This window comes from Sciurus carolinensis, chromosome 2, assembly GCF_902686445.1.
Source record: "Sciurus carolinensis chromosome 2, mSciCar1.2, whole genome shotgun sequence".
Lineage (NCBI taxonomy): Eukaryota > Metazoa > Chordata > Mammalia > Rodentia > Sciuridae > Sciurus > Sciurus carolinensis.
In genome coordinates, this window is record NC_062214.1 from 54,653,489 (window position 1) to 54,680,049 (window position 26,561).

The 26,561-nt window shown below is 44.1% G+C and overlaps 3 protein-coding genes across 5 annotated transcripts; all 3 read right to left on the minus strand.

Annotated features, from left to right (window-relative positions):
- Positions 1 to 198: 198 nt before the first annotated feature.
- Ttll13 (tubulin tyrosine ligase like 13) lies at positions 199 to 11,566 on the minus strand. Its single transcript, XM_047541405.1, has 14 exons — positions 11,310 to 11,566; positions 10,709 to 10,749; positions 9,562 to 9,680; positions 8,557 to 8,687; positions 8,129 to 8,285; positions 7,596 to 7,739; positions 7,170 to 7,255; positions 6,643 to 6,874; positions 5,990 to 6,174; positions 2,838 to 3,023; positions 2,376 to 2,556; positions 1,906 to 2,085; positions 1,002 to 1,320; positions 199 to 642 (listed from the first exon to the last, which is right to left on the minus strand). The coding sequence occupies exons 1-14, from the start codon at positions 11,564 to 11,566 to the stop codon at positions 413 to 415; spliced, it is 2,448 nt and encodes an 815-aa protein (XP_047397361.1). The 3' UTR covers positions 199 to 412.
- Gdpgp1 (GDP-D-glucose phosphorylase 1) lies at positions 9,584 to 26,446 on the minus strand. 3 transcript variants are annotated; one of them, XR_007107230.1, is made up of 4 exons: positions 26,056 to 26,446; positions 19,987 to 21,175; positions 10,709 to 10,749; positions 9,584 to 9,680 (listed from the first exon to the last, which is right to left on the minus strand). XR_007107230.1 is itself a non-coding variant. In XM_047541418.1 (3 exons), exon 2 carries the CDS (start codon positions 21,153 to 21,155, stop codon positions 19,998 to 20,000), a length of 1,158 nt encoding a protein of 385 aa, XP_047397374.1. In that variant the 5' UTR covers positions 21,156 to 21,175; positions 26,056 to 26,446; the 3' UTR covers positions 9,604 to 9,680; positions 19,987 to 19,997. The 3 variants fall into 3 exon arrangements, 2 of the variants coding, with proteins under 2 accessions (XP_047397374.1, XP_047397373.1); XM_047541418.1 differs by lacking the exon at positions 10,709 to 10,749 and having other exon boundaries at positions 9,604 to 9,680; XM_047541417.1 differs by lacking the exons at positions 9,584 to 9,680; positions 10,709 to 10,749 and having other exon boundaries at positions 19,802 to 21,175; positions 26,056 to 26,443.
- LOC124977688 (protein kish-B-like) lies at positions 15,948 to 17,667 on the minus strand. The gene has a single exon (XM_047541428.1). The coding sequence runs from the start codon at positions 16,724 to 16,726 to the stop codon at positions 16,502 to 16,504; it is 225 nt and encodes a 74-aa protein (XP_047397384.1). The 5' UTR covers positions 16,727 to 17,667; the 3' UTR covers positions 15,948 to 16,501.
- Positions 26,447 to 26,561: the final 115 nt, after the last annotated feature.

The following is a 26,561-nucleotide window of genomic DNA, read 5'->3' on the forward strand; positions in this document are numbered from 1 at the left end:
GAAGGGCGTCCACCCTTGGCAGTCGACTGACGGCGACAGACCCGTGCCTTGGGCACTTGACTCCAATGGTAAAAGGGACACGTCGCTGGGGTGACCTCCAGTCCCGGGCCGCTCCCAAGGTTCAGACATCCCTTATCAATTAAGCCCAGCTTCAGGCCTGACAAGTGGAGATAAGTATTTGGCCAGCCTTGGCTCTTCATCTTTTAGTCATTACCAAACCCAAAAGAATCTTAGGGTGTTGAGGAATTCTTGGTGTCTTTGTTTTGCCTTTTGCAAACAGGGTTCCTGACGGGGTTTTCAAACTGGAACTTGGTGGTAGTCTTTCATTTAGCAAAGATTGAAGGCCCTATGCTCCTTTTGGAACCTCTGGAGGTTCTCCAGGAGAGGTTGAGTGCTGACTTCCCTCTTGCGATTACCTGTGCTGGCTGACGTTAAGAAGTGTACTGGAATGCTGCAGAACAGGTGCAGAGGCAGGGCAGAGGGTGAGATCCCCGGCCTTGGCTGCTCTGTGTTCAGACTTTACCATGGAAGGCAAGGTGTGTTCTGTCTGCAGAAGATAGCCATGCTTTGGGGTTAAAGTGGATGGCATGGATACAGCCAGGGCTTGGTTTATGGCTTCTAGCCTCCTGCTGGCTTGGCCTTCTGCATTAAAAACATGAGTTTTTACTCACAGAAGAGATCTGCTCACCTCTTTCTTAGCTATGATCCAGTTACCACCACAGAGGAATGTTATCCCATTTTTCCCTCCAGCATCTTTACCACACAATTATAATTGGTGTGTTTACTTGCCCACTTCCTTGTTACCTTTGTTTGAGGGCTAGGACTGTATTTCTGCCATCACCAGGGTCTAATACATAGGAGGAGGTACATAAATGGGTCCACCACCTCCCCCATTCCCACCACTAACAATGCTACATTTTATTTTAAGAGCATCTCAGCTGTAACATGCTATTAGAAATTTACACAAGTCAACGTGACCAAAACTAGTTTTGTATACTTACGGCTAGTGACCTTGACTCTAGCGCTGGAAAAATAGTGCCTCCCAGATTTCCTCATTGACAATGAACAGGGACCGATCGCTGCTGGATCTCCTATCCAGTTGAAGTTCTTGGGCTGCAGATGGCACCGGGAATGTTGTGGAATTGCAGCATTCGTGTTTGGCAGTGGCCCTAAGATCCTGGGGATCAATTCATGGGGCCGAAGTGGTTGCAGGAAATGAGGCTGGCCCTGCTCTGAGGTGGCCCCTCTCAGGAGCACCAATGGGACCAGACTCACAGATTGTACTTCTTGACTGCCCAGCCCGTCCTGGTGAAATCTAGGCTAGAGGAGAAGAGCAGCTCCTTACCACATTTCTTGTGAGGCTGGATGGAATGTTGGAAGAAATACGTAACAAGAATCTCTTCTAGGTCATAGCCACTAGTTAACCAGTTACTTCTTTAGGGTTCAACAAAAACAGAGGGCCCAGTAGATTTGTTACTAACCTAGGAAATAGTGAATTCAGCAACTGTTTTGCTAGCCTGAGACTATTTACTTATTCCCTGTTAGAGGACACTGTCAGTTCTAGAGAGATTACACAGGCCACTGAGCATGGTAGCAACCTTGGTATTTGTCAGTCATGAGTTTTGGACTACTGTGACATATGAATATAGAGGGCAAGTCCCTTGTAATTGAGAAAGTTGGGACCTGCACTTTGCTGGATATCAACACTGAAAACAAGGGAGCTTGGGAACAGATGCAAAAAGAACCAACAGACCAGACCCTCTCCCAAGGCCCAAGATATTCATCTTTCCCAGGCTCCATTGACAGATACCATCACATAAACATCCTTTGGTGTGACACCACCATCTGCTGGTATCACAACCTTTTTATCCCTTCTTTTGCCAAAGGCTTCATAAGGACCCTCACCTGATACTCATGAAGTTTTTTCTGGCCCCGGTGACTGGGGTGTAGCATGCGGGCCAGCTGCTCTACAATACCCAGGCTTCGGATGAGATTCTCCCTTTGTATCAGGGCCTTCATCCGCTCTAGCTCCTCCTCTTCCACAATATCTTGAGGCTGCATGGTGTCCAGGTGTACTGATTTCGGCTACAAAGTACATGAGAGATAAATGAAGGATTTCCAAGGACAACTCCCAAATCATCAGCAAGGATGGCTGCAGGACTCACGCTCACTCTACCTCCATCCCTGCCCTGACCCTCTTGTAGAGTTCCCTTTGCTGTTCATTCTCTCACCTTCTGTTCCAATAAGTCAGTTTCAATTTACTGATTAGGAACTCATCTCTCTTGGGCAAGGGGAGAGGACAGCAGAAATTCCCTTCTCTAGTAGTCCCAACCCATTTTCCTGCAGAATGGTAAGAGTCACAAAACCCCTGACACCTCTTTCTCCCGCTTCCGGTTCCTGTAAGCCAAGTAGGTGAAAAGGCCCCGGGGCCCTGCCCTGGATCGGCTCTTCTCCCCAGCTGATTCACCCTGGTTCTGGTCCTTGTTTTCCTTTCGCCTCTTAGTGCCTGAATTCTCCTGCTGTTCCTGCTTCAAGCGGATCTCTTCTAGTTGCTGCCTGACAAAACATAAAAGCTTCAGATAGTGGAGGAATTGTGTTGGGGAAAAGGAAATGGAAGGAAAATAGGGATAAGCAGGAATCATGATCTTAGGAATTAGGGAGGAAGATGAGAAACCTGTTGAATGAAAAGAGTCACTAAGAGGCTGATAGAATATATAACTCTGTTTCTCTTTCCTCAAGTGCCTGGCTTCCTCTCCCCATGCTGGGAAACAATTTGGCTTCAGGATTTGCTCTCACCCACGTGCATAGAGGAGATGCAGGACAAAGTGGCAAAGTACCTGGCACATTCTTCTCTGGCTTTGGAGGCAGCAGTCTCCTGGAAGAGGGAGCCATTGTGCTTGAAGAAGGGTTCATACTTCCCCGTGTCAGGCCCGGGATAGATCCGCCGATAGCCTCCCAGGTGGGAATCCTCATATCGTTCCTGGTCCTGCATGGCTGCATGGGACAACTCAATCTGTTCTCGCCTGTGGAAACCAAGCTCCACAGAGTCAGAGGAGGGCTTTGAGAATGTTCAGTGAAGAAAGGAAGGCTGGGTAAGGCTTTGAGAAACTCCTACTGTTTGCTTGGCCTTCCAAGGCCCTGTCTGTACGGGGAAAGCTGTCAAGCGCATCTCTGGTCAGCCTTACCATGTGTGTAGGCATAAGAATAGACTTGGTTTCCAGAAATTTGATTCTTGTTCTAAGTGCACAGAGGTTTGCTTGTAAACTGGCACTCCAAGTAATTACAATCTTTCAGGTTTTTAATTACGAGATCAATACATGTTCACTACAGAATACTTAGAAGAGCAAAAAGATTAGAACTTCCCATGATCTTACTATGAAATTAGCATATTACTAATCAGTACAGAGCAAGGACTCCAGGGCAGGACCTCCTGAGTTTTGCAACTCACTAGTTTGCCTTTCCTCCCTCACTTCCTTTTTTCTTCCTTCCTTCCAAATTGGGATCATATACCAGGGTTTTAAAATGAGTGCCTAGCCGAACATGGTAGCACATGCCTATAATCCCAGCTACTTGAGAGGCTGAGGTTGGAAGATCATAAGTTCAAGGGCAGGCTGGGCAACTTAATGAGACCCTGTCTCAAAATAAAAAATTAAAGGGTCTGGGATGTAGCTCAGTGGTAGAGTAGTTTTCAACCATTTTTTCCCCATTGAAAGACACGATTCACTCAGGTCCCCTGTTCATTCTCATGGGAACACTCAGGGTGGTTAATTTATCCTCCACTCCTATTCATCACACAAACATTTGAGTACGGCTGTTTACCAGTCCCTAAAGCTATCATGAGGAATAAAATGCAAACTACCCCTGAATATTGGAATACAACTAGAGAAAAGCAATGTTATTATAGGAATAACCCAAGTCTACTCAAATTTAATTTTATGTATCATTTACAAGGAAAACAAAAATGGGTAATCAACATTGATTTAAATAGTTCCCTATTAACAACTAAACTGTTTTCTATGTTTCATTATTACAAAGTTTCTCAGAAACTGGTTTCTAGAAGAACTGTATTAAAATAACAAATCAGCAGTTGGGCATGGTGGTGCACACCTATAATCCCAGCTACTTGGGAAGTTGTAACAGGAGAATAAGTTTAAGGCCAACCTCCAGAACTTAGTGAGACCTTGTCTTAAAATAAAAAAAGAAAAAGAGCTGGGGATGTAGCTCAGTGGTAGAACTCCCCTGGGTTCAATCTCCAGTACTGAAGAAGAAAGAGAAGAAAGCACAGCAAAGGAAACATTTAGGAATAGGAAAAGCAAACCCACAGAATGGGAGAAAACCTTTGCTAGCTACTCAGACAGATTATTACTATCTAGAACATATAAAGAGCTCAAATATCTATCTTTACACCAAAAAATCAAGTAACCCAGTTAATGGGAAAATGAACTAAACAGACACTTCCTAAAAAATAGCCAACAAATATATGAAAAACTGAACATCATTAGCAATTAAGAAAATGCAAATCAAAACTACACTGAGATTTCATCTCACACCAGTCAGAATGACAGTCATCAAGAATACAAATAATAGAGCTGGGCATGGTGGTGCACACCTGTCATCCCAGCAGCTCGGGAAACTGAGGCAGGATGATTTTGAGTTCAAAGCCAGCCTCAGTAACGGTGAGACACTAAGCATCTCAGTGAGACCCTGTCTCTAAATAAAATACAAAATAGGGCTAGGGATGTGGTTCAGTGTTAAGTGCCCCTGGGTTCAATTCCCAGTACCAAAAAAAAAGATACAAATAATAATAGATTCTGGAGAGACTGGAGAAAAAGGAACATTTTTATACTGTCGATGGGACTGTAAATTAGTACAACTGCTATGGAAATCAATGTGGAGGCTCCTCAAAAGACTAGGCATGGAACCACCATAAGACCCCACCATACCACTTCTTGATATTTACCCTTACTACAGTGATAAATGCATACCCATGTTTATAGCAGCACAATTCAGAATAGCCAAACTATGGAACAAGATTAGGTGTTCATCCATGGATGAATAGATAAAGAAAATATAATATATACACACAATAGAGTTTCATTCAATCATAAAGAAAAATGAAATTATGGCATTTGCAGGAAAATGGATGGAACCAGAGACCATCATGTTAAGTGAAATAAGTCGAGTTTAGAAGGTTAAGGGTCCTATGTTTTATCTCATACGCATAAGCGAGAGAGGAAAAGGGAAAACAAAGGTGGGGGTGGATGTCCTAAAAATCAAAGGGAGACTTATAGAGGAAAGAGATCAAGAGGTGTAAGGTGAGGAGAAGGGGAGAAGATGGGAAGTGATTTTGGCCAAATTATATTGTTATATTGTGTGTATGTATGAATATGTAACAATAAATTCCATCAATATATATAATTATAATACACCAATGAAAAATGAGGAGGAAAAAAAGCTAATCAAACCTAAAGCACCTTATATGTTAATATGAAAATAGCTCTAAAATATGTCACTAAGCAGGGTTTAGAGAGTGTGTAAGTTATGCAACTGGGTAAACAAGGGAAAAAATATTTTGTATAATACATATATATTTGTGCTTTAAGTGCTTGTGAAAGTATAACACTACACTAGGAATGTTGATCGACTCTAGGGAGGAAAACTCGTAGCTGGATGAGAAGGGCAGGGGAAAAACTGTGCACTATATCATTTGAATTTTGAACATATGGCCTATGTTATGTGATATATTATCTACACAGATGTGATATACTATCTATGCAAAAAAAATTTTTTTCACAGGACTGTGGATCAAACCCAGGGTCTCATGCATGCTAGGCAAGTGCTTTAACTTGGAGCTACATCCCTAGCCCCCCAAAATGCTTTTTAATAGCTAATTCGTCCTCAGTGACTTTCTTCTAGTGGACTTTCATTCTCAGGAAAGTAAAAGCAAGACCAGTTACACAAATGAATACACATTAGATACCTGACTCACCTGGCTTCTCGTGGCTGTTGGTGACACTGCAAAAGCCTTTCCTTGACTCTCCGCTTGTCCTCCTCTAACACTTTTCTTTTGTCACAGCCCCGGAGGTTAACAAGGGTCATGGCATCACAAAGAAGTGCATCCTTCACCTCTCGATCAAGGCGTGAATCCGTGGTGAAGCTTGGAGAGTGATTTACCTGCCAGGAGAAGTAGTTATTGCCCTGTTCCTATATCTACCACCTGAACAGATGGTGGCCTCTTGAAGACCTGAAGGTCTAGGAGAAACATCCCTTTCTATGACCACATCCAAGGTGGCTGGAAGCTCTTGCTTTCAAGGCCACAGGACTTTGCACAGCAATCCCTCCAATTCACAGGCATTATGAGGAGAGTAAATCAGACAGCCTAAGTCTATAGATAAAGTCAAGGTTTACACCAGAAATGCTGGGGATCCCAAACCTGGATTGCTGTGGTAGTGGCCAGAGATCAACTCAAGTTAGTCAAAAGAGTAGAGTAGATGTCTCTTGCCTTCTACTGGTTGCCACCCACCCTGAAGTTTCCCCATTCCTGCTTCTCTGTTCAGCCACCTGAGTGCCTCCTATACCAGGTGTCCTGTTCAGGGAAGCCTCTGAATCTTGTTCTTGTAAAGATGAGGAGAGAAACCTTACCTCCAGCAGCCAGGGCTTCAGCTTGTGGTCCAGCAAAACATCAAAACCAAGGATCTCAAAACAGGCACACGTACCACCACTCAAATATTGAGGGAAACAGGTTCGATAGTTGTGGCGAAGAATAGAGTGGGCTGAGATGACAGTTTTGATAATGATGTCCTCGATGTCACCCCACAGCTCTCGGGGGTTGTAGCTGTGTTCTCGCAGCCAGGCATTGAGTGTTGACAGCTTCCTGTGGGGCCCAGTGCTCAGAAGAATACCAATTTTTATGCCAGCAGGTAGGTGGTTCCCTGATGCTAACCCTAATTCCAGGCCTGGGCCCCTGTGCATCAAAGGGCTGCAGCTGGGAGCAGGAATTAGTTATTAGGGTGAGGCTTGGGCTGCTAGAGCTTAGGCATAGGACCAGGGTCTATAAAGGCAGTTTTCCTAAGCAATCAGTCTCCCAAGAGTCTGTTGGATTTCATGGGCTCCTGAAACTGTGGGACTAAGGGACAGAAGAAGGAGGAATAAAACAGAGTAGCGAGTACCTCTTACTGCCTACAGCATCATCCCGGACAAAATTCTCATTGTGTTTGTTGATAGCATAATTGGTCAGGTGCATGCAGACATCTTCCTGTGAAGCAAGTGGCCCCATGGGCTCAGACTGCTTCCACGTGGCCCTCCTCTCCAGCGCTTTGTGGCCTTCTCTACCCCTCCCCAGGATTGCTGGTCTCCTGGCCCTTTGCACCAGGGGACTGTCCTTCTGTAAGATCCTGGGGAAGAGGGTGGGGTGTGCTGGGCACCTTTTCTCAGTCACCACCCACCAAATGCTTTCCTTATAACTTGGTGCCATGGCTCTCACTGACTTACTTCCTTGTTCTTGTGTGACAATGACAAACCTCTACCTTGTTTCTCCCTAGAACACCAGCACTCATGGCAATGGAAGAGAATAGGGTGCCACTTTGCCCCCTCACCAGGTTGTTGTGGCTGGGCTCCACATATGGCATGGTGGCAAAGCGGGCCAGGCCCTCCTCATACATGAAGATCCGAAGAGGGTCACAAGATGTGATTAGGACGTAGATTCGCATGTCAAACTTGAAGCCATCGATAAGGAAAGGCTAAGAGTATGCAAACCCAAAAGGAACGTAATTAACTTTTGAAGTGCTTACTATGTGCCACACACTATTGTAAGTGCTTCAAATACACAATAACTCAATTAATTCTCACAACAATCATATAAAGTGGTTACTGTTACTATTCCCATGAAACAATAAGGAAATGGAGGCAAGAAAAGGGTCATTAACCTGCCTGAGGTCACATATCTAAGAAATAGAAAAGTTGAAATTCAAACCTAGGCAGGCTAATTGAACCATGGCTCCATACTGCCTCCAAGATAATGGGGACAGCAGAAAGAACAGGAGCCTAAAACTGGTTCCTCCCTGGCTTTGGGAGAGACAAGGAACCCTGGAATCAGGTAGGGGCCTGGTGGTACCAAGGTATCTTTTACCTTAGAGATGTACTGCTGGCAGATCATATGCTCTCCTGGCTTGATCTCCCGGGGGTTCCGGGTGATGAAGATGCCACGTCCCTGACAGCCACTGTCTGGCTTGCAGATATAAGTGCGGGTTTTTCGCTGCCGACCATAAGATTGGAAGTCCCCATAGCTACATGTGAAGAGGAGCAGGTCAAAAGGTTTCTGCAAATCCTGGCAGTCCCAGGGGCTGTGGCTATCTTCCTGCTATCTAGGCTATCTAATCCATGGTCTTCCTGAAGCACTGTCCTCAGACCCACTTTTCTTTGATCATTTGAAACTTTCTTGGTCCACTTTCATCCCTCTGAGACATACCAAGGTCACAAGACCAGTCTGGAGGGGACTTTGGAGGGTGACCCATTCCTGCCTCGAGGAGCTCAGCCTGTGAAACCAGATACACTCACTCTGCCGGGAGGCACCAGGTGCGGGGGAAGATGTTGTACTCTGTAGGATAGATTTTCTGCATGCGGTTGAGGTTCCGAGCCAGTAGATCTTTGCGGCAGATTTCTGTCATGCCAGGGAAGTGGTTGATTTTCTGAAACAGAGCCAGTTGGTTATACTGTCCCCCTAGAGTAAATGACAGTTCCTGGGGTCTGGGCATTGCAAGAAACAGTGGAAAAGGATGGGGAAAAAGGGAGAAATCACAGTGGAGGTGAGCACTGTCCCTACTACCCCAAGGGTGGAAACAAGAAGATTCCCTCAGGCAAGTGAGAAACCCTCCCTAGGCTTCTACACCCAACATGCATTTAAAAATGAAGGACAGAGAGAAGAATGTGTACTAGCCAGACCTCTGGGCCTTCTAACCAACTTCTCCCATCCCTCAGACCACCAGTACTTGTCTCATAAAAGTAAGGATGCATAAAAGTAAGGCAGTACAAAGAAACCATTTCCTGGAATATAGAAAAAAGAATAGCCCTTTTTGTTTTTATTTTGAGAGAAGGTCTCAGTAAGTTGCTTAGGTCATTGCTAAGTTGCTGAGGCTGGCTTTGGACTTGGAATACTCCTGCCTCAGCCTCCGGAGTGGCTGGGATTACAGGCATGCTCCCCCACACACATGGATTCTAAACTGCTTAAATGGTTGGATCTAAGCATTCAGCTGGCCCTGTTGTTAACTCTGAAGCTGCCTCTCAGTCTTCTCCCTCAGATCGGCTCACCCGCCTTGGAGCAGGCAGGCTAGACACAAATGTCACTAGGCAGAGCAAATAATGGGCAATGATATGCCCACCAGAAACTTCCTTCAGATAACAGAAGCTCCAGGGAGCCAAAAGGAGAATATTTACATTGGAACAGAAGACCCTTAGTGTAGCCTTTCCTGTCTACACAGGGTACAGCCAAAAAGAATGGCAGCTTCATGCCTGGACAGGGGGACAGGAGTAGTCATTCTGAATCTTAGGTCAGGATGTTGGTACCTGAAACCTCTTCATGTCCATGACTCGTTCCAGTGAGACGGAGCAATCTGTCCAATACACAGTCCATTCTTCTTCCTCCCCCACTTCCTTCAGGCCACAGATTTGGGCTGCCCGCCGCACTGCAGAGACAGGGGGATCAGTGTTGCCAGCCTGGGGCACCAGCAACATGCCCTGGAACTCTAGATGGGTCAGGAAAGGAACAGACCTGACCAGAGGAAAGGTTGAAGAGGGAGGTGACTCTTACTTCAGTTCTGCATCTTAGTTATCAGGTGGCAATTCCAAGTTCATGAGGCTGTCGGGCCCTTCCAAAATATGCAGCAGAGAAAACGAGAGCCTGGCCTTATGATTCTGCCAGTCCTATCTCTCAGTCAGGATTGTTTCTGCAAAGCTGACCCTAGGTGGGTACCACACTGGTGCCTAACACTCTGTGCCCCTTGCACAGATGGCAGTGGGAACAAGAGGGGAGGATTTTTTTTTTTTTTTTTTAAATAGGTGAAGTTCCTCCAAAGTTTTCTTGAAGTACTATGGTTTACGGTTTTTTGTTTTTGTTTTTTTTAAGTGCTGGGGATCAAACCCAGGGCCTCATACACACTAGGCAAATGCTGAGCTACACCCCAACTCCCTGCCTCCAACCCCCCCCCCCAAAAAAAAAAAAAGCCTGTTTGAATCTTGTCTCATCTCTGCTCAAATCTGGGAAGGGTAGGGCAATGGTGACTCTCACTCATTTTGTTTTTGGCAGTACGGGGGACTGAACACAGGAGTGCTGTATCACTGAGCTACACCACCAACCTTTTAAAAATCTTAAAATTTTGAGACAGGGTCTTGCCAATTTGCTGAGGCTGGATTCAAACTGATGATTTCCCTGCCTTAGCCTCCCAACTCTCTAGGATTACAGGCATGAGCTACCTGCCCAGACCTTTTGTTGTTGTTAGTTAACTGAAGATATTGTCTCTACATCAAGACTAAGTGGAATAGCAATATCTCAGCTGCCAGTAACTGAGCCAGGGGACATCCAGGAACCTCAACATGGATTCTAGGCCAGCCTGGCAAGATCCAGGGGCTGGGAGCTTGATTGGAGCTCCTTCTCCATAGTAAGAATGACAGCCCTCTTGTGTAAAATGGTGTGAGTGACGAGTTGGGTGCTTACCACTTTCATACTTGCAGTTGCTCAGGTTGATGGCCAAGGGTCTGGAATGGAGGAATAGCAGAAATCAGGCAGAGTAGGAGGGAAGGACAAACCCTGGGCTGCCAGGCTCTCAGATGAAGAGATATCCAACAAACACAATTCATTTTTTTTCCAGAAGCCATTTAAAGAAAAGACAAGGGTGATATAAACATGATGAAATTCTGCCAGGCATAGTGGCATATGCCTGTAATCCCGGGGATTCTGGAGGTTGAGGCAGAGGATCACAGTTTGAGGCTAGCCTCAGCAATTTACTGAGGCCCTAAGCAACTTAGCAAGACCCCATCTCAAAATAAAAAGGACTGGGGATGTAGCTCAGTGGTAAGGTGCCCCTGACACACACACACACACACATACACACAAAGCTGAAATTCCAAAATGAACCAGCCTAAATGTTTCTGAATTTTGTTTCTGTTGTACCAAAAGGTTAATGATGCTCCAGCCTTTCCTCTCCTTTTCCCAAAAGTGAAGGGAAAAGCTTAGGTCCCAGTCTTCCAAATGCTGAAGGGAGGTCAGGGGGTGACTCTCTGGAGCCAGGCAGGTGAGGGGGTCCAGGGAAGGTTACCTGCGTTTCCGCCTTCTCTTTCTCCTCCCAACTTCTAAGTCATCTGTGTCAGTTGGGGCTATCAGTTTCTTTGGAATTTTCTTGGCTACAATGGTTAAGGGACCCCCATTCTCAAATGCCTTATAGTCTGCCTTTGAGAATGCCTGTTGTGAAGAGTTAGGAGTGGTATCTTCCTCTTTAGCACACTCCTCCTCAGATTCCTCTTCCTCAACAGAGTCGTCCTCGGATTCACTGGTCTTACAGGTACTCGGCTCCATTCTCTTAGATTCTAAGGGGAGGAGGGTAGGAATTAAATATATATAAGATCTCCTTTCAGGCACAGGATGGCTTGCAGGAATCCACCCAAAGGCCCTTCATGGTGTTGTAAGGGAATGTTACAGCCCCTTCAGAACAGAACAATCCCACTGAACAACAGATGTTTCCAAGTTAAGGGAGAGGGTGCGTGGGATGCCAGTGAGATGTGGATTCTCTGACTACCATTCAAGATCACACTTTGGTGCGTGCAGGAGTTGAGCGGAGATGGCAGGAACCATAACCTTGGCTCTTGTTCCTGAATGAAATGGGGAATAGCTGGGTGAACTGGGGAGAAAATTTGCTTTGTAATACAACTGAGATCAAATGTACTCTAGGCCGGCCCTTTCCCTGCCTCAGAATTCAGTTTATCCACGTAAACACACTGGAGACAGGCACCCCTTGGACTCTGACCACGGAAGGGGAGTCCACGGCGGACACTGCCCACCCGAGGTTCGGAGAAGAGCCGAGGGGCTGCTGGGGCTGCCCCTAGCGGCCTGGGGTTGAACCCAGCTGCTCGCTCATGGCCGCCCTTCGCCCGCTTCGGCTCTTTCTGGGCGTTGCTGGGTTTCAGGGACCGCCTATTCGTTCCACAGGATCGTCTGTCTCGGCTGTCGCGAAAGGGAGCCCGCTCCCTGTCGGGGTTAACTCCTGGCTCAGAGATCCCGGCGGCGGCGGCGCCTTCCTTAGCTAGCCGACAGCCGCCGCCGCCGCCGTTGCCATGGACATGAGGGCGGCTCCCATTGGACTAGCGTTCTGGGGGCGGGCCCTTCCGCTGGCCACACCCACCCAGGTTCCCGCTGAGGCCCGTTTGCTGGCAGCTGGAAGCGGAAGCGCCTCCAGAGTTCCCAGGAGGACCTGTTCCTCCGATGCGTCATGGGAGTTGTAGTCCTCCTGATTTGGCGCCACTTCGCACCTCTCCAATCCCATTGTTCTTGGAACCCACAAACCAAGCATGTGTCGGGGACGAACAGTTGCTCTCTTTTCTTTAGTTTTTCAGAAACCGTGCAGTGAACAGTCTGCCCTCTAGGACAGCTGTGATTAGGACACACATCTTCCAAGGCTTTCAGCCTGATGGGCTAAGACAGCTCCATTAACTAAGGAATAAAGGGACCGCTTCATGACATTGTTCTGTCACAGTGATCCCCTTTTCCTAACACTCTCCCACTTTGACTTCTGCTAGCCATCTCCACCGAACTCAGCCCAACTTGTCACTCAGATTATCTCAGATTATCCTGTGGGCTAAATCCAGAAAACACTTTAAAATTTTCCATCCTTTAGGAGGATAGAACTTATGGTTTTTTGTTTGTGGGTTTTTTTTTTTTTTTTTTTTTGGTGCTGTGAATAGAACCCCCGACCTTGCATATGCTAGGCAAGTGCTCTACCACTGAGCTATATCCCCAACTCTATATAGGCATTCTTTTTAGATGTTGATAGACCTTTATTTTATTCATTTATTTATATGTGGTGCTGAGAATTGAACCCAGTGTCTCACACATGGTAGGCAAGCGTTCTACCACTAAGCCACAACTCCAGCCTGATGTAAGCATTTTTTAAATTCAGACTTCTTGCTCTTTCTTCAACATGACACAGCATATATAACTATGTGTGTGTGTGTCCATATATATATCTATATATATATATTTTTTTTTTTTTTCCTCCTTGAACTGCTCAGGAGTCCCTTGTTTCCAGAACATTAGTTTTTCCTCTTGTGTAAACAAATATTCAGTGTTCCAGGCACTGTTCTAGGATATGGCTCATCCTCATCTCTTGCCTGAATCACCATCATTCAGCAAACTCTTCATTGGATTCTTTGACTATTCTTCATTTTTCCTCCTGTTACAGGCCTACTGCAGAGCTGAGGCAGCTATAGCGGTCCTCTCTTAGTTCTTGTGATCAGACCAGAAAGATCTCAAACATGTTACCCAATGTAGCAGACGTGAGTTTATAGGAAAAGGGAACACTCTCAAGGGGGAGAGAGGGTCCCCTCAAAGGGGAGAAGGATGGTACCCCCACTCCTGCCTTCCTGGGGGGGTGGCATCCCAGGGAATTTTCCAGAGTTCCACCAGGTCTACCTCTTGAATTTTGACTGACAGCACAATCACATCAAACTTCCAAGTCCCAACTGTGTATAGTAAAGGTCCAGGACAACTCTAGGTCACTTTGGCCCATGATGACTGGTTCTAATTGGAACTTGTCTTATAGGTTTTTATGATTAGGGGAAATTATCCTTGTCTCCCTGAGTTCTGGGATCTGGTCTGTGTAAATCACAGAAGTCTCTCTCTTCAGGATAACTTCTGTTACCCTGCATTTCCTCAGGTAACAGATTATTTGTTGAGGTGTAACACATATCCTATTGACTTAAGCCAGGCATGGCTACAGGTAAATTATTATTATTTTTTTTTGTAGGGAAAAAAATTTATTTTCAAGGATTTGTGCAGACAATGATGAATAAAAAACTGTATTTCAACTATAAAAAGGAGCTGAATTCATTCTACCCTGGTACACAGGTTTATGGTGACAACAGGTTGGATTTGAGGCAATATTGCTATCCTCATGCCTCCACCCCTAAGACTTCCCCAGAGGAACAATTTTTTAAAAAAATTTTAGCCAAAAATATATGACACGTCAACCGAAGTATTGAGTTAAAGTTCTGTTTTTTCTGTTTACATGAAATAGGCTGCATATTTGCTTCTTGCTGTAAATTACCTTCATCTTGTGTACTTTTTGGTACATTCTGGAATGAAAAATCTCAAAATATCAAAACTCAAGAGTCTAGACCAAGATGACCCACCCAGGCAGCTACAAAAATTGGTTGGACTATATTGTGGAATGGAACTAGTCTAAAATATGAAGCAGCTCTAAGCACCAAACTTAGAGACATTAGCCCTATTAGAAAACAAGTCATTAAAGCTACAAAGTAACAAATGCAAAACATGCTGAACCTCTTCCGGGGGAGAAACATTCCCTTTGGCCAACAGGTTCTAAACTCACACCAAAAGGTGTGTCTTTTTCTTATTCCACCAGATTTCCTTTCTCTCATATGAAAGATCCTCAGAAATGACAATGGGAAATATGAATCATTGAAATTTACCCTGTGATCCAATTCCTGAAGAGATAACAGCCACAACTGAGATGATTAGACATGTAGTGTTTACTTGATGATGTTCTGTACTTCTAGGATCCTTCAAAGCATGAAACTGCATATTTTAGAAACTAAACTTCCTAGCAGCTTTTAATCTTTTGTAGTAAGCAGACAAAATACAATTTATTGCCACACAGGAGCCATCCACAGCTAATTTGTCCACAGTCAAGTTTTACTGTAAAGGACAATTCAACTGGAAGATCTTTATCTATGGTTGTTTATTATAATTTAGTTTTAGAATTTTTTTTAAAAATAGAGAAGTTCTTAGCTTCACAAATCCAACAGTTGATTTTGCATATATGAGGAGGGAGCAGAAAAGTCTTCCCTTCAAGTGTTGTCATCTGAAAAGATTTGCTCAGGAGTTACCATAGTCAATGGAAAACTCTTTTCTCTGCATTGTAAAGCTCTGTTCCCCTTTATTTTAGAAAAATTCTTTTCTCATTAATGGATTCTATGAACTGTCCTAACATGCCAACGAATATCAGCAACCTCTCTTATTTAAATTTCTCACGTTCCCCCCAGTAAATAATTTCCAGAAACAATGAAAGAGTACTTCAATATAAAGAAAATTGAATTGGCCAAGAAAAACAGGTAGTCAACTAAAAACTGCCATAACACAAAGACTAAGTATGAATCTTTTATAACATGAGAAAACTTCCATCTAACATCACAATAAATTCTTATACTAGATGAATTTACTAGTATATGAATTGATATTTATTTCTTCTCCTCTAACTGCAAATATATTAAACAATTATTTCTTCAACAGTTTCTTTTTCCCCTAGTGATGGCATTTAAAACTGAGTAACAGTATTTAGCACTAAGTATGTTAGAAAATATAAAAAAGCCTTAAGAAATAGCAACAGTTGATTCATTTTTCATATACCATTTGATTGAGTAAAGTCTTTTTGGGGGGATATAGGTGAACAGAAAGTGTTTTCTTGTCTTTATCAATGCTCTCTATTCTCATTACAGATGGTTAGATCCTGAATTTTATATGAGCTCAGAGTCTCTTGGCAAAACTCTCAAGCTATGAGCACATGCCAAGCTGCTTCATCTGTTCTTTTTGCAATGAGAGCCCTCTCTCATGTTCCCAGATAGGTATATAAAAAATAAATTTCTAAAGTCAAGCAATTTCCTGGCCTTTCATAACTCCTATGTCCCACCTAGTACCCTCCCCCTCCCCAATTTGCCAAATCCATATTAAACAGTGAAAAAGAGTCAAGTCTGGAAAATTATCTCTCCTTCTAAGAGGTCTGAACACAGCCTGTGTCCTTCCCTATAAACCTCAGTTTGAAAAGATACTGATAAGGGGTTGAAGAACAAAATAGGTGACATGTTGGTGTTATTTTTGTTTTTTGCAGTGCTGAAGATTGAACCCAAGGCCTCACACATGCTAAGCAAATGCTCTACCACTGAGCTATAAACCCCAGACCAGGTGATAAGTTTTTAAAAAGCAGGAGGTATGTAATCTTATTACCGATGGGTATAATTAAACTGGACATTATATGTTCACTGCTGAGGGCCGATTTACACACAGATCAAAGGAAGTTGGCTTTCTGGAGTCTCCTGAAGCATAAATAACATCCGTGACCACGAAGAGTTTTCCTCACATATGGCAAGGGCAGATGCTGTGATGTCATCCTGGGGACTTTGATGTTTTTGGCTGAACTCTCCTACACTGGGTCCAGGCCTCCAACAGGTTCTTCACCCCTGTCCCCTTGGTTGGCAGTTGATGAGTTGGATGTTTTGTGATTCATTTTATAAACAAGATGTAAAAGGCCATTACAATGCAGGCGATTGCCACAGCAGCATGCAGCCTGGTTCCAATCACAGCAGCTTTGTAAAACACACCCCAAACTCCCTTCTTCTCTGATAGCAGCCAGGTTTTGAGACGAGGTACTTTCTTGAAGTAGGCACAGGTGCAAACAAAGAGCAAACCAAATACCTGAATCCCATCCAAGGAGTACATGTTAGTCATGGTGACTAGGACCAGGCCTGGGTAAGGGTCGGGGTTCAGTGGTGGTAGCGGCGAAGGCAGGGAAGCGGTAAATTACTTTTTAAAAGAAAGCATGTGGGCTGGGGTTGCAGCTCAGTGGTAAAGCACTTGCTTAGCACGTGTGAGGCACTGGGTTCAATTCAGCACCGCATAGAAATAAATAAATAAAAATAAGTATTGTGTTCATCTACAACTAAAAAAATTAAAAGAAAAAAGAATGTGGGGGTCAGCACAGTGGACACAGTTTATAGAAGTAGCCCCCTAACCTCTTGTTCCCTCTACTTACATCTGTTTGTTATCTATCACTCCCCACTGTAGCTTGAGCATTTTTCCTAAACTGCAAATCTGTTACTACACCATTAGTTCTCTTCAAGGTTTCCCATTAGATCAAGTCCAAACCCCCTTAGCATTTGTGGTCCTATGTCAAGAGGCAAAGAGTTGGAGAGGCCTTGTTTGGATCAACACTTCCTATCATGGTTCTGAGTACCAGGTGCCTACATATTCCATATTCTGGCTGAGAAAAAGCTTCAGATCAAATCCCCTTCTCAAAGATTCCTAAAGCAACAACAACAACAAAACTTTGAAAAATTTCTAAAGCTAATAAACAGCTGAGAAACACCACCATAAAGAAAACCTATTTGACTTTACCCCTACCCACTTTATGGAAAAATTCATTTGGCTCAGGGAAGTCCCAGGGAGAAACTGGGAAAATCCAGGTAATTGGCTCATCACCTTGGACACAAAATCTACTTAGCTGTAATAGGGTTACATGCACTTGCTTCAGGGAGCAAGCAAGGAAAAGTAAGCATATTGAGCTTGTATATGCAAAAGCTCTCAGAAAAAGGTTAAAATTTCTGCCACTTGCCAAAAACATGAGGGTAGTCAAAAATTTGAGAGAATGTTAAAATGATCAATTTTTTTTTTTTTTTTTTTTTTTTTTTTTTGCAGTACAGGGAATTGAACCCAGGGCCTTGAGCTTGCAAGGCAAGCACTCTACCAACTAAGCGATATCCCCAGCCCTCAATTTTCTTCTTATAACATAGGTTATGGGTGCATAATCTGCTTTAACTCAATAAGACTGTAACTTCTTTTGTGATATAAAATTTCCAATTAAAATTCTACAGTAAAGTTTTGCATAGGCCTGGGCATAGGAAGCCAACTACCTATGGGCCTAAGCCACAGCCAAAGCTGTGCCCCCACACTAGAAGACAGAGGAACCAAAACCTCTACCGGGAGAGCTCTCCCAGCTAGCCAGTGGTACCCTACTCAGTAAGCCCCCTTTGACTCCTACCCTGTGAGCAGGAACTCCCATTCTTTTAGGAGATTTGGGGCAAGAGTAGTGGCAATGGACTGGTGCACAGTGACTGAAGCTGAGGCAGGAGAATCTCAAGTTCAAGGCCAGCCTCAGCAATTCAGCTAGACCCTCACTCAAATAATAAAAAGGGTTGGGGATGGAGCTCAATGGTAAAGCACCTCTGGATTCAATCCCCCCCAAATAAAATAAATATAAAAGAGAGTAGTGGTAGTGATCATCCCTATTGAAAACTAAACTCAGGAATTTTTTTTTCTTTTTTACTTTTGCTATACAAGAATCAAGGAAGCACAAGGAAAAATGGAATTATTATTATTATTATTATTATTTTGGGTACCGGGGATTGAACTCAGGGGCACTAAACCACTGAGCCACATCCCAGCCCTATTTTGTATTTTATTTAGAGACAGAGTCTCACTGATTTTGCTTAATGCCTCACTGTTACTGAGGCTGGTTTTGAACTCTCAATCCTCGTGTCTCAGCCTCCTGAGCCACTAGGATTACCATGCCTGGCGAAAAATGGGATTTTTACACACAACTCTTACAATAGTACTTTTTGACAGAACAGGGCAAAGCAAACATTTCTCAAAAATTTCCACAGCCAGGCACAATGGTACATGCCTGTAATCCCAGCTACCTTGGAGGCTTAGGCAGGAGGATAGCAAGTTTGAGGTCAGCCTGGGCAGTATACTGAGATGCTGTCTCAAAATGAAATAAAATTTAAAAAGGGTTGGGGATATAGCTCAGCTTGATGATAGAATACTTGCCTAGCATGTACAAGGCCCTGGGCTCAATCCCCAGAATCACCCAAAAAAAAAAAAAAAAAAGAAAGAAAAAGAAAAAAAAATTCCCCATTGACTCAGATGCAGATAGAGGAATAAAGACTTAGTTCTGGATTTTTCAAGAAGCCTACGTCATGCGGAACTTGTGAAGTGACAGAGAAAGACTCCAATTTCTTTTTAACATTAAAAAAGTTGTTCTAATTAGTAAGGGCTATAAACTTTAAGGGCAGCATTACACTTTATGACTTTATGGGCATTGCTGACTGGAGAGACAGTCACAAATGCACATTGTCCCAACTTAGATTCTGGCATCTAACTGCCTGTGCTGCAGTTTGAATCATGTCTTATCTGGCTGACCTTGGGCAAGTGACAATCTGTCAGCTTCCCTCTCTTCCATTTGTTAAATGGAAACGCGCCTTTAAAGTTATGAGGACACCCTGTTAAATGGAAATGCACCTTTAAAGTTATGAGGACACCCTGTGTTTCACGAGAGATAATGTGAAAGATCACTCAACTCTATGTTGGGGGCTGGAGGAAAATTCAAGGTGAATTTTTAGGGAGATGACGAAGTAGGGTACCTGGGTGGAGCAGCAGGGACAAATGAAAAGAGAAGAATGAAGAAATAAAAATCAATGGTGGAATATAAAAAAGAAGGAAAGAAAGAAGTAAGGAAGAAAGGAAGGAAGGAAGGAAGGAAAGAAAGAAGGAAGGAAGGGAGAAAGGGAGGAAGGGAAGAGAAAATGTTAGATGCCAGGTGTGGTGGCATGCACCTGTAATCCCAGTTACTTGGGAGGCTGAGGCAGAAGAATCACTTGAGCCCAGTGGTCCAGGGTTTTCAGGACAGCCTGGGCAACACAGGCAGACCCAGTTTCAAAACAAAATAAACAAACAACAACAAAACAGTGAGCAAAGGGAAAACAAACAGAGAAGGTGAGAACAGGAAGGTGAGAAGCAGCAAATACATCCAGGAGAGAACACTGATTCAATTTATTCCAAGATTTCTCCCCTTCAGAGACCAGTTACGAGTTCTTTCTTTGTTCTTCCCCTTCACCTGAGAGAGGTAGGAAAGCAATCATGAAAATAAATGTTCAAATCGCAATGATGAATGGCCCTCTGGAAATGGATTCAGTCAATTAGCAAATAAATACCTCCAGAAGAATTACACTTCTTCCTGGGCCATCAGGGCTACCAGTGCTTCCTGTACCTCATCTGCCTGAGCTGGGGGCAGCAGACAGTCCTGAATGAGGGCCAAGGCAGCCTCCTCCGTCAGGCTACTGAAGTCCTGGGATGTTTTGACAGGGAGGTGGCCAGCCAGTTCACAGAGGGCAACATTGAAAGCCTCACCTTCCTTTATTCCAAAGCAGGACTTTCGGGCCCACAGAATTACTCGGACCCCTGTGAGGGTTGAGGATGGTGATGCCTTTCCAGGTGGAGCTCCCCGGGTCACAAACAAATTATGTGCTATTTCATGGTCAGTGAGATAGTCAGTGGCCCGACATACCCTGCTAATCAAGGTTTCTAAGTCAGGCCCTGGCCTACTAGCATAAAAGAGGAAACCAGGAGCTGGGAGGGCCTGAAGCAGATACAAATGGCCACCTGGGTCCAGAGGCTCACTTGGTGCCCCCTCCACAGGCAATCTGTGGGCCAGGTAATAGCCATGAAGGTGGAGATGGTTCACTGAGGCCAAGCCCCCCAGGCTGTTGAAGCCCACCCGGAAGCCTGGGTGAGAGCTCAGCAACACAGTCTCAAGCCCTGCCCGTAGCACACCAGGTAGCAGGCGCTGGGGTAGTCCCTGGGTAGGCTCAGGAACCAGCAGCACATGGCCCCACTCCAGGGGACTGACATTGATCATCACCAGGATGTCCTCTTGCTGGGCAGCACTACAGTCATTGGGCTTCCGATGGAGACGGAAGAGAACTTCTCCTGGCTGGATCTTATTGAAGTTAAACTGTTCAGGGTCAAATGCCTGCCTCACACTCTTGATGTTCTGGGGACGCCTCCTCTGTACACCTCGTTCCACATTTAGCTGAGCCACAAAACCCACAGCACCAGGAAGGGTTTGAGTTTGCAACTCCCCTAGGCGATAGCGAAAGAGTCCTAGCTCCACCCGCTGCCTCCAGGCAGAGCAGAGGGCAGAGTCAAAGCGTGACAGTGACAGTGTGTCCAGGGTGCTGGGTGCATTCCTTGGCCACTGAATGCCTTCCACTATAAGTTCCTTCTGTTCATAGACAAAGTCAGGGATGCCTTTCTCCTCCCAGTCCGCATTGTTTGGAGGTAGCAAATAAGACGTTTCGTTTGAATCATGCAGAAGAGCCATGGAACTGACCTGAAACAATCCTAAGAGATGAAAAATACATGAGAGTAGTCCATTTTCAGAATTTTTATTTTCAAATAATCTTGACTTTTTGTTTGGGTTACAAAAGCAATATATAATATATATGCCTTTGGTAAAATACTTAGAAAACACAAAAATTGCTCATAATTCCAGTATTTGCAGATGAGCGTATGTCTTTACTAAATTAAAAATATAGCTGGGTGCTGAGGTGCACGTCCGTAATCCCTGCGGCTGGGGAGGCTGAGACAGGAGGATGGAGAGTTCAAAGCCAACTTCAGCAAAATTGAGGTGCTAAGCAACTCAGTGAGACCCTGTCTCTAAATAAAATACAAAATAGGGCTGAGGATGTGGCTCAGTGGTTGAGTGCCCCTTAGTTCAATCCCCAATATCCTCCCTCTGACACACACAAAATATATATATATATGGAGAGACTTTTTTAAAACAGTTTTATATACATTCATATGTATTCACACACACACATATATACACATACACACACGTGTTCTATGTATGTGTATATATAGAGGGGGAGAATAGAAAAAAAAGATAAAAGACAACCCTTATTTCACAATGTTGGCAAAGATGTGGAGAAACTGGAACCCTTGCACACTGGAGAGTGAAGTGGTACAGCCACTGGAGGAAAAATTATGGCAGTTCCCCAGACAATTCTTTTTATTTTATTTATTTATTTTGATACTGGGAATTGTAGGGGCACTTTAGCACTGAGCTATACCCGCAGCCCTTTTCAAATTTTATTTTGAGTCTGGGTCTTGCCAAGTTGCTAAGGCTGGCCTCAAACTTTTGATCTTGCCTGTCAGCCTCTGAAATCATTGGGGTTGTAGGCGTGTGTCACCAAGCCTGGCAATATAATAAATCGTATTTGTTTTATAAATATTGTTTGTGTGTATGGAGCTGCAGATTGAACCCAGGGCCTGGCATGTGTGAGCCAAGTGCTCTACCATTAAACTACATCCCCAGCAATTAAAAAAATTTTAGCAGGGCATGGTGATGCATGTCCATAATCCTAGTAAGTTGGGAGACTGAGACAAGAAAATCAGCAACTTAGTGAGACCCTGTTTAAAAAAAAAAAAAGCTGGGGATGTACCTCAGTGGTAGGGACCCCTAAGTTCAGTCCCTAGTACCCCCCAAAAAAAACTCTTTGTAAAGAGATTAAGATGGCAAATTTTATATTATGCATATGTTTGCACAATTTAAAAACATTTTTTAAAAAGTGTGTCTCAAAATGGATTTAAGAAATTCGAGAGTGCTTGCTTCGCAAGCACAAGGCCCTGGGTTCAATCCCCAGTACCACAAAAAAAAAAAAAAAAGAAATTCAATTATTTGCTATTTACCTGAGCTATATCTAAGACAGTATTCACTTATTCATTCATTCATTCAGGATAAACACCTACCTAATGTCCACTACTGGGGGCACCTGTTCTGTATGCTTGCTCAATTCATCTCAGACCACTCTCCCCACTTCCCACTCTTCCTAAGTTTGTCCCTGCTCAGGGCTTCAGTACTTTCTGTTCCTTTAACTCAAAATAAAATATCCTTGAGGCCAGGGATATAGCTCAGTTGGTAGAGTGCTTGCCTTGCATGCACAAGGCCCTGGATTCAATCTCCAGCACCACACACACACACACACACACACACACACACACACACACAAATCCTTTTCCCAGATTTTCTTCACATGGCTGGCTCCTTCCGGTCTCAGATTATAAATCATTGCCTTGGTGAAATCTATATTGCCATCCTATTGAAGGTCCCAAAGAAACAGGAAGAAAGAAAGAATATTACAAGCAGGAAAAAAAAGTCTTGTTAAACATGAAAAAAGTAAAATGAACTGTAAATCCAAGAGTTGATACTCTGACAAAATTGTAACCAATATACCTGTTATCCCTGTTACTAAGGAGGAAAAGGTCAGAGGATGGCAAGTCTGGGCAACTTGGCAAAACAATGTCTCAAAATAAAATTAAAAAGGGCTAAGAATGTAGTTCAGTGGAAGACAACTTGCCTGGCATCATGTGCAAGGCTCACAGGCACAAAAATGTAACCAATAAACAAACCTTTGAGAATCAAACCAAGAAATAAAACTACAATCAGAATGAGAAGATTTTGTTTTGTTTTAATGGTGGTGCTAAGGATCAACCCCAGGGCCTCATGAATGCTAGGCAAGTGCTTTACAACTGAGCTAAACCTCAAACTGAGCTAAAGCTTTTGATAAACTACTTTTTTAAAAAGTAGTTTTTTGTTATCAATGAACCTTTATTTCATTTATTTACATGCAGTGCAGAGAATCAAACCCAGGGCCTCACACATGCTAGGTAAGCACTCCACCACTGAGCCACAACCCCTTAAACGAGTTTTAATGTATATCAGAACATGGCACATGCCTGTAATCTCCATGACTTGGGAGGCTGAGGAAGAAGGATCACAAGTTCAAAGTCATTCTTGGCAACTTACTGAGACCCTTGTCTCAAAATAAAAAATAAAACAGGCTGGGGATATAGCTTAGTGGTTGAGTGCCCTTGGGTTTGATCCCCAATAAAAAACACACACACACATACATATACACACACCCACACCCACACACAATGTATGTTAGGAACTCAATTTTATCAATGATTAGGTAAAAAAAAGGACAATCTGCTAACCAGATTCACTAAGGACTACCACGTACGTGATTCAGAATACCTATTTAATAATTTACAATGAGAAATGTGCCAAGTGGCACAAAATCTACCAGGAATCAAAGTGAACATCAGAAGTTTATTCAGTAAAGGAAGATTCAGAACCAAGTGAGGTGAATGGGAGATCTAGATGACAGCTGGTCATCATGTCACAAGGTAAATTTCCACATCTTCCTGTGAATCAACTATGCAGTCAGTTACCCCTGGTTGGTCAGCCTTTCCTGGTCTCAGTCTTACACAGGAGCCAGAGTGACAGATTCTTGCTTGTCTATTTTTTTGCTTGTTTTTAATTATTTTTTTAGTTGTCAATGGATGTCACGGTTTGGATGTGAGATGTCCCCCAAAAGCTCACATGTGAGACAATGCAGGAAGGTTCAGAGGATTAGGTTGTAAGAGTCTTAACCCAATTAGTGAATTAATCCCTGATGGGAGTAATTGAAGTGGTACGGTGTGGCTGGAAGAGGTGGGAATTGGGACGTGGCTATGGGGTATATATTTTGTAACTGGAGAGCGGAGTTCTCTCTCTGCTTCCTGATCACAAAGTGAGCTGCTTCTCTCTGCCACACTCTTCCTCCGTGATGTTCTGTCTCACTTCAAACCCTGAGGAATGGAGCCAGCCTTCTATGGACTAAGACCTCCGAAACTGTGAACCCTCAAATAAACTCTTCCTCCTCTACAGTTGTGATGGTCAGGTCATTTAGTTACAGCAGTGAAAAAGCTGACTAAAACAATTGACCTTTATTTATTTATTTGTGGTGCTGAGAATTTAATCCAATGCCTCACACATGCTAGGCAAGCGCTCCACCACTGAGATACAACCCCAACCCTTGTCTATTGTTTTAATAACAGAAGATCAACCCTTTCTTGGATAGAAAGGGCCTACTTTCAAGAGAAAAATAATCAGGTTGGGATGGTGCTGCACCCCAATCACTTTCACTGGTTTTGGTGTTTCTATAACTCTGTAGTTTCCACTGCATGGAGTGTAACATTTCCACAAATGTGGGACTCATGCGTTGATATAGTGTCTTAACAGTCACTCTCAAATGATCACATTATTATATGAAGTGCTGGGAAAACTAGAGTCACTCAGTAAACACCAAATAACTGTCTCACATCAGGTCCTGGTTCTCACAACTCCTTATGGGGCTTGCATTTTACAGGGGGAAACAGACACTTATGCAATCATCACTCGAGTAAACCTAAATTGCAAACATGATACATATGTACTATCATGGAAGAAGCATTACACTCTTGAAGTGTAAAGGAGATTCCTAATCTAATGTAGGGAGTCAAGAAAGATTTCACTGCGGATAAGAAGAAAAACCAGGATTGCGCACTCACCTGTAATCACAGCTCGGGAGGCTGAGGCACAAGGATCTGGAGTTCAAAGTCAAATTTAGCAACTTGAAGAGGCCCTAAGCAACTCAGCAAGACCCTGTCTCTAAATAAAATATAAAAAAGGGCTCAGTGGTAAAGCACCCTTGGGTTCAGTCCCCAGTACAAAAAAATAAAAAAATAAAAGAGGAACACAAGCTCACATTGGCTGAAATACAGGGAGAAAGGGCCAAGCAAAAAGAGGAAGTCTGGATTCCAGAGGATCAGGCTTTGGATTTTTGATCATTTAACTTTTTTTCCCCCTGGGGTGGGGTTTGCTGGGGATTGAACCCAGGGGCGCTTTACCACTGGGCTACACTCCCAGTCCTTTTTTATTTTGAAATAAGATCTCACTAAGTTGCTAAGGATTTTTCTAAATTGCTGAGGCTGGTCTCCAACTTGCGATCCTCCTGCCTCAGCCTCCCAAGTCTCTGGGATCACAGGCGTGTGCCATTGTGCCTGCTCCATTTAACGGTTTTAAACTGAGAACGACATACTCAGGTCTAGACTCTACAAAGATAAGGAGGTAGAATGAATTGGGATAATAAAGGGTCGGTTTTTTTTTTTTTTTTTTTTTTTTTTTTTTTTTTTTTTTATACAGCTGGGAACTCGTAATCCGGTGGTAGGATGGAGTCGAAGAAAGCACGTCGGCTGTAATGATAATAGACTAGGGTGGGAGCTTTGGAGTGGACCAACCTAAAAGTCCTAAATATCTAAACCCAAATGTTCTAAATGTCTAAAATGTCCGAGCCAGAATAATTCACTGAAACCCTCTGGACGTGTATTTCCACGTTTGTAAAATGGGAGCCTACCTGGTACAGCTGTTCCAAGAATGGAAGATAACTATGCACAGTGCTGGACATCCAGTGGGTTCTCAGTAAACAGGCTTAACAGAGCAAGGTTGCGTGGTTACTTCTGGAAGGAGCTTGGTGTACTGGGTGTTTAAACGGGCGCCTGTTGACAGACTGGAAAATTGCTTTCTGGGCAGATGGGTAGCCGACCGTCTCCAGTCACTCGGTGAGTCCCGAGGTTTCCCGGATACTGTAGCTGCAGGAACTTCTTAGATGCCCCTTACCGGTCCCCGCCCAGGGCTGTTGCCGCCAGCACCTACTGCAGGTGAGGGTGCAATACCGCGCGACTTGCCCAGCAGCCGCTACCAGGGACACAGCGCGTCAAGACGCTTTTAACGCAGGCGCAGTCTGCGCTACGCGCGGCCGCCCCGCCCACTAGAGGGCGGGGCCGCGGGGCCTGGGCCCTGCCCCGGAGTTTCCGGCCCCGCCCGGGCCCCGCCTCCGGCTCGCCTCCTACCGCGGGAGCC

Excerpts from the sequence above, each read along its gene's own strand:
- Ttll13 (XM_047541405.1), bottom strand. The coding sequence starts at position 11,566 with ATGGAGCCGAGTACCTGTAAGACCAGTGAATCCGAGGACGACTCTGTT. Across the intron at positions 2,557-2,837 it reads GCCAGAGAAGAATGTGCCAG|GCAGCAACTAGAAGAGATCC; the intron begins GTACTTTGCCAC and ends ATGTTTTGTCAG. Across the intron at positions 643-1,001 it reads TAGAGTCAAGGTCACTAGCC|AAGGCCAAGCCAGCAGGAGG; the intron begins GTAAGTATACAA and ends TTTTTAATGCAG.
- LOC124977688 (XM_047541428.1), bottom strand. The coding sequence starts at position 16,726 with ATGACTAACATGTACTCCTTGGATGGGATTCAGGTATTTGGTTTGCTC.
- Gdpgp1 (XM_047541418.1), bottom strand. The coding sequence starts at position 21,155 with ATGGCTCTTCTGCATGATTCAAACGAAACGTCTTATTTGCTACCTCCA.